At 37.8% G+C, this 6,863-nt stretch overlaps 1 protein-coding gene across 1 annotated transcript; it reads left to right on the top strand.

Moving 5' to 3' along the window:
* Positions 1-4,552: 4,552 nt before the first annotated feature.
* LOC132032541 (universal stress protein A-like protein) lies at positions 4,553-5,856 on the top strand. The gene is made up of 3 exons (XM_059422174.1): positions 4,553-4,656; positions 4,915-5,033; positions 5,531-5,856. Exons 1-3 carry the CDS (start codon positions 4,639-4,641, stop codon positions 5,619-5,621), a joined length of 228 nt encoding a protein of 75 aa, XP_059278157.1. The 5' UTR covers positions 4,553-4,638; the 3' UTR covers positions 5,622-5,856.
* The last annotated feature ends 1,007 nt before the right edge of the window (positions 5,857-6,863 follow it).

The following is a 6,863-nucleotide window of genomic DNA, read 5'->3' as shown; positions in this document are numbered from 1 at the left end:
AAAAATTTTAAGTCATTAATCTTTTCAATTTCAAAAAATCCTCATCCCAAAAAACACATGAAATATCCAAGATTTTTTTAAATCAAGTTTATGCATCCCTTATGGGGTAATTCATGTTCAAAGATCAAAGCTTTATATTTCAATTTCAATCTTCCTTTTATAAGGGAAAATCACGTATAGATACATATAATATAATACACACAAAGGTTTAATGCAGTCTTGTTCCTCCGTGCACACAAACCTTGCCAAAGAACCACTTAAAACGTTTGAAAAGTATGTTAAAAAAAGAGACATACCTCAATTCCTACTATATCACTACTAAACAGAATTCTCAAGGTGCAACAATCACTCTACAATAGATTTATATGAGAAAGATTAGAACTTTCATCGTTTCTACTAGCTTCCTTCAATTTCGAAAACTAGGGCTTTTTCTAGTCTTTAATTCTTGTTCTTGAATCTCATGTGAATCGTTCTTAGATTCTAATCTATACTATCCTAAAAGTCATCAGTAATATTAGGAAAACCAAAGTTCATACCTTTTAGATCTAAGTTCTACACGTCCCTTCTGTCTCTCTTGAGTTTTCAAGAATCTAGGGTTTGGAGAGATGAACTAGGATTAATTTGATGTGATATTGATGTAGTAATGATGGAAATTGATCAAGAACTTACCTTGGATGTTTTACGAAAGTTTTAGGGTAGTTTCCTCTCAAGAAGTCGGCCAAAACGAAGTGGGAATGAATATAACAAAGTGGGAAACTTATAAAATTCGGAAATAGAAGAATAATGGGTCGTGCCACCCTTGCATCGTGGGCCCATTACAAGTATGTACACCTGTGGCACCCCTGTGATGCAGTGGTGCCACACAAGGCAAAATATTGGTCAGGACGACGTTCCAATCGCGGCACCCTTGGGACGCAACTGCCGACCTTTTCTCAGTAAAATAATCATAACTTTTTGTACGTAGCTCCATTTGAGCTCTCCGATATATGGATGGAAAGGTATTTCAAAGATCTATAATTTTCATATTTTGAGTTTTCTCAAATTTTGAACGTAACTACCCGAAAACTGGGCATAAGTTAGAAATCCCTCAGACTTGACGAATTTAAGAGCTCTTATTAACTTCACTATTTGGTTTGACTTCAAAATGACTATCTTCTACCTGGATGTATCCCGAAAGGGTTCATATAGCTAAAATTTCATCTTAATACTAATTTTACACATTCACACCTAATCCATATTTACGGGATGTTACACGTTGTCTTGGGTCCAGTTTCATCAGGCGTTCTTAGAGAAGTACGTCCCCTGTACTCTAAGGGGTCTGAGGGGAGACGAGTTCAACAATCTATAGTAGAGGTGTATGTCTATTTCTGAGTATAAGGTTGATTCCTTTCCTTGGCTCGCTATGTTGTTCAGTTGATTCTCACCGAGGACGAGAGTGTTAGGATGTTCGTCATAGGGTTGGTACTTCCGTTGCATTTGGCTTGTCTTCAGCTTGTTGCTATAGGGTCTTCATTCTAGTCAGTCATGGATCATTCTATGAGTGTTAAGTCTGCTAGGCTCCGAGCTCACGGTGAGGCTAGTGACAAGAGGTCTGGTGAGGGTAGTGACAAGAGGTCTGGTGAGGTTGGCAATTTCAATAGTTATACTTCGAGGTGGGGCACTCACTAGCATTATCCCGTCGCTCTATCCGGTCGGCGCTCCGGGCTTCGGCTAGTGGTCCAAAAACAGAGTGGATTTATTGCGGGAGCGGACTTAGGGTTAATTATAGTGTCACGACCCGGACTACGGGCCATGACGGGTATCCGGGGCTAACCATCGAACACCGCTCATTCTGTTACTTATCTGCTCTCATTCGTAATATCTATTCATAATCATATAAAACTATCATCATTTGAAACATATTTACTTTTATAAACATAAGCCCTTCGGCTATCAAAATAGTATATACATACATATACATGAGGACTACGGGACCATGCTACCTACACTGCGTATCTACGAGCCTCTACTACAGTACTAGACATATGGACGGGACAGGACCCCGTCGTGCCCCAAAAGGTGAATGTATACATATGTACCAAAAGAATAGTCAATAGCACCTCCCGGAATAAGGAGGGCTCTCGTAAATGCATTGGGCTCACATGTATCCGCACCCGTCTCGTTTACCTATGGGAATGAAACGACGTCAAAGAAAATGAACGTCGGTACGAAAATTATGCGAGTATGTGAAGCGATAAACAATAATAAGACATCAATGAAATAGGAGCATCGAATGAGGAGCAATAATCGTAGCTAATCAGATCGTATCATAAAAGAGATAATGCATGTTAGCTTACTCTCATAATCATCATGTCTGCTTGTATGCATAAATGTATAAGCTGCCCGACCATGTAGGTACGGTGTGATAATCAATAACATGTGCTTTGCGTCTGGCCTCCCCGCGTCCGGTGCCGCCCAGTGGTGTCTGCCTACATGCCACCGGCCGTGGTGTATAAAGCCGCCTCGCGTGATTTGCCCGCCATATAGGCGCGGTGTGATATCATTATGTGCTCATATTAATATGCTTATCATAACTCATCATAATGCATACATAGAGACTCATAGATAATCATACTCTATCGGGGTGACATAAGGTCGTGGACCCCGTTTCATTATGGAGCATTCATAGTTGCCCTACCTTGAGGAACAAGCGTAAGGTGAGTGCATATGATGATCAACATCAATAGATTATAAATAGCATCATTGGCTTTATAGGGACATCACATCATGGCTCTAGAGTCGTTAGACTTTAACTTATCATCATCATTATCGCACTTCTTATCTCATATAGGTATCCATGAACAAGGACTCTTAACTTTCTTAAAGATAGGAAGTTCATAAGGAAGGAGGAAATTCATGATATAAGATTCATGCCTTAGAAAGAAGGGATTATCCTCACATACCTTTGTCGTTTAACTATTCTATTGCTTGCTCGTTCTCCTTTAATGCACTTGTTATACCTTCAAGGGAATTCGTATCGACATTAACTAAATAATCATAGGAACGTACTTACTAAAGCTAAAGAAAATTGGGCAGCATTTCCTTTGTTTATACTACTTTCCTTCATATTCCATATCAACTACCAACACTCATAACAACGATCACAACATCATAAACAATAAGCATCATTTAATTACATTGCCCACATTTCACAATTTCACTCCAACTCTCCATAATCATGACCAAAGTCCATTATCGCGTTCATTCATATCCAATACTTATTCCATCTTATAAATGTCATTTATGACGTATTCATAATCTCAACATATCCATTTTCATGATTCAATTCAACTACTACTCAACAGGGATACTATTCACACATTTATGACCCATTTTCTATACTCTTCTACAATCCAAGTGTTTCAACCTACCAATACTTCAAACAGCATGGAAAGGTCATGAAACTCACCTTAGATTATGGAGGAATAAGCCTTGAATGGTGATACACCCTTTTGCACCAAAACCCTATTTCATCTCTCTTGGGATTTTCTTGATTTGAATGGCTTTTAATGCGTTTCTAACTCTTGATTCTTGTTGGTTTGATGAAGTTGATCATCAATTTCATTTGAATTCTTGTGGTTGAAGTGTATGAAATGTTACTTGGAGGTTTCTTGGAGTTGTGGAGGAGGAAGATGAAATGAAAATGAATTGAGAAAGGTCATATATTAATCTCAAATAGTCTCCGACCAAGATCTACGGACCAACATACGGTCCGTATGTTTTCTCTTGGCCATATGTTTGGCCGTAGATCGTCGAGGAGACATGGCATACTAAGCTGGATCTACGGTTGGACATACGGTCCGCCACATTTTATACGGCCGGTATGTTCGGTCGTAGGTTTACTTGATTTTCGAGACTTGTTCTCGTCGACTCGTTTGATTTCCGATCCTTATGGAACATTCTTAATACTTGTTCAACACTTCATTACCATTCTAAGGGACGTTATAACTCTTCCTCAAGGCACCATTAAAACGTTGCTAGCTCGGTACTCGAAATTCTTATCCGATACACAACATATGGCTCGCTTTCCTTAACAACTTTCTCCTCTTACCTCTAATGTCTTTGGAGATCTTAATTACGACCCTCCAATACTATTTCTTGCTTATCAATTCATCGTATACATAATACCCCTTCGATGGCCTATTCACTATACCCTAACGGGAAATTTCTAAGGTGTAACATATAGACCTGCAGACCGTGGTGGTTATACTAGTTCTTCAGCTTCCGTGTCACAGCCCCGGGAGGTTAGATGCTATGAGTGTGGAGACTTGTGGCACTTTTCCATGTCCATGATCCATAACTGAACTTCCTCAACTGATTAAGGTTTTTTCTCTAGAAAAAGTGAACCCTTTATCATATTACTTTATAGTTTTTTTCTTAAAAGGTTGGCTTTGAAAAAAAAAGAAAAAGAGAAAAATAAACCGAACATTTAAGCAGGTTCTCTACTTTTTTTTCAACAAGAAACTCAACTAATTGGTTGAACATTTAAGTTAGGTTTTTTGTTTCCTAACTTGTTGATTTGTTTGTGCTTTAGGTGTAGAATCAGCAAGTCGGGCGCAAGCACAAGAGGCAGCAAGAATACTGGCACGTGCCTCTGAAATGTGCAAAGCAAAAATGGCTGGTTTCTCTCATCTATCATGCATGCAGCAACTCAAATTTATGATATTTTTTAAATAAATAAAATGTTTTATTAGATAAAATTTGAAAACAAAACAAAGGTGAAGTACGATCCACTTGATATAACCAATTAAAAATTTAAACAAGGTCAACTTCCGTGATATATTGTGCTCTATGACCCATAGTTTGCTACTATACATGTGCAATAGATAATGTTTTTTTTCTTTTTGTTCAGTAAATTGACATTGTCATGTTTAGATCAATGCAGAAAGTCTAATTCTTGAGGGTGATCCAAAGAACATGCTCTGTGAAGCAACAGAGAAAATGAACATCGATCTTCTTGCAGTTGCTAGCCGCGGACTCGGCCAAATTAAAAGGTCATTTCAAATTTCCCTAAAATCTTGAATGAAAGTCGTTATCTTTCTATTTTCCTCTATCTCCGACTAGAAAAGCATAGATTCGCATCGCTTACTTGTTGAAGCAAAAATGGAATGGCCGATCATGAATTCTATGATGTTTTTAAGACCTCACTAATCAGCCAACCACTTTTTAGTTCATAATGAATGAACTCGGGATGAAAAAAAAATCTCCCCTTAATTCCTTTAATGCTTTTTGTTGGTCCGTGTGGTGTACACTTCAATTTTTTTGTCTTTAAGAGGTTTAGAATTCAATGTCTTTTTTGAATTTCTTATTAATTAGCTTACTTTGGCCAAGTGGCATTTGGATACTCTTTGGTTACGTTTAAGTTAAACATAAAGTAAAAGGTGAACCTTGTTAGTAATAGAGGACACAAGTACATGAGTGATTTTAGTTGGAAATTTCATATTCAGGAAGCAAACTGTGTCTGATATTAGTAACTTTTATTATATTGCAGGGCGTTTCTGGGAAGTGTTAGCGACTACTGCGCCCGCCATGCAAAATGCCCTGTGCTTATTGTGAAGCCAACTAAAGAGTCTCCTAAATAGAATTTGGTGTAAAAAGTTTTGTTGCTGCTAGTTTCGGGGTAAGAAATTCCTGCAAGCTCAGGATGTGCAATAAGGTGTAGGTGCAGAAAGTCCTTCCTCCCCCTCCCTCCTTTCCTTGTTAAATATGTATGGAGTTGATATTGTAAGTATGCTTTCTATCAGTCCTTTTTATTTCAAATTATTGTTTAAATTGTTATTATGATAATAGATATAGTATTTGAGAATTTTACACAGAGAGATATAAGTCCTAATAGCAACTGTTTAGGGTACGTGCACTTAATTATAAAACATAACAACAATTCACCAATTATAGCAGAATAATAGAAAAAGGGATTTGACCTCTCTAATCTCCCCCTAAATTGTACCTCTAAAAGTCCCGTATTTGTCAAGTACAATACGATAGTGAGGTGCACAATACATTGATTTCGTATTGCATATCATATTACCATATTCGTGTAGTCTCTGAGAGCAAATTGCTTCACTAACCACCGATATCTTTATATCATTTACTCCTTAAATATCGCATAAACAGAACCATTATCAATGTAGTTGATGTACTTGATGCGTGAAAGAATATGTCATGCTTTTATCCCCGGCACTGATTTACTGCATCGCAATTCCCTCCTTTTGTTTTCAAGATGCTTCAAAGAGGACTCAACAGAAACAGAACAACAGAGACGACCAAATAATCACCATAAGAAACAATTAAATTTGGATTATCGATCTCAGAAGTTTATCAAACTGCTTGCAAGTCAGATTTGTTTCATTGGACGAACAAAGCTAAAATGTCAGAACTAAAAGAAGAGTATGCAAAGGAGTTGATGAAGCTAACTGCATATCATTTTCTTCACATCCATTTACAACAGTGGAAGCAGCATTGTGAGTGCAAATGAGAGAGAAAACAGTATATCTCCTAAGTATATATTCCACCTCAAAATGTCTTTTCTTTGAAACCTTGAGAACTCCTGAGTGAGTTCTATAGGTATATCCAACAGTGAAAAGGTAAGTTGCCTCAACAGCATACATCCTAACTACAAAGAAATGAGCGAGTACAAACTTCACTTACCCGACCATATCGAAGAATAATAGCCTAAACTGAAGAAAATCACCTGGAGAAAACAGAGGTAAGTCCCCTTTATGCAACTGAATGATGTTGATGCCACTTCTCTACCTTCCTCTCGTCGTCATTCCACAGCTCTCAACTTTAACAATGCCCATCTAGCATGGAGGGGCATACGCTAG

Source organism: Lycium ferocissimum, chromosome 10, assembly GCF_029784015.1.
Source record: "Lycium ferocissimum isolate CSIRO_LF1 chromosome 10, AGI_CSIRO_Lferr_CH_V1, whole genome shotgun sequence".
NCBI classification, from domain to species: Eukaryota; Viridiplantae; Streptophyta; class Magnoliopsida; order Solanales; family Solanaceae; genus Lycium; species Lycium ferocissimum.
Note: the sequence above shows the minus strand (reverse complement) of the source record. Positions and strands in the feature narration are given on the sequence as shown.

Bases quoted from the DNA above. Each gene is read 5' to 3' on its own strand.
- LOC132032541 (XM_059422174.1), top strand. The intron at 5,034-5,530 runs GTCATTTCAAAT...ATTATATTGCAG, and splicing joins GGACTCGGCCAAATTAAAAG to GGCGTTTCTGGGAAGTGTTA.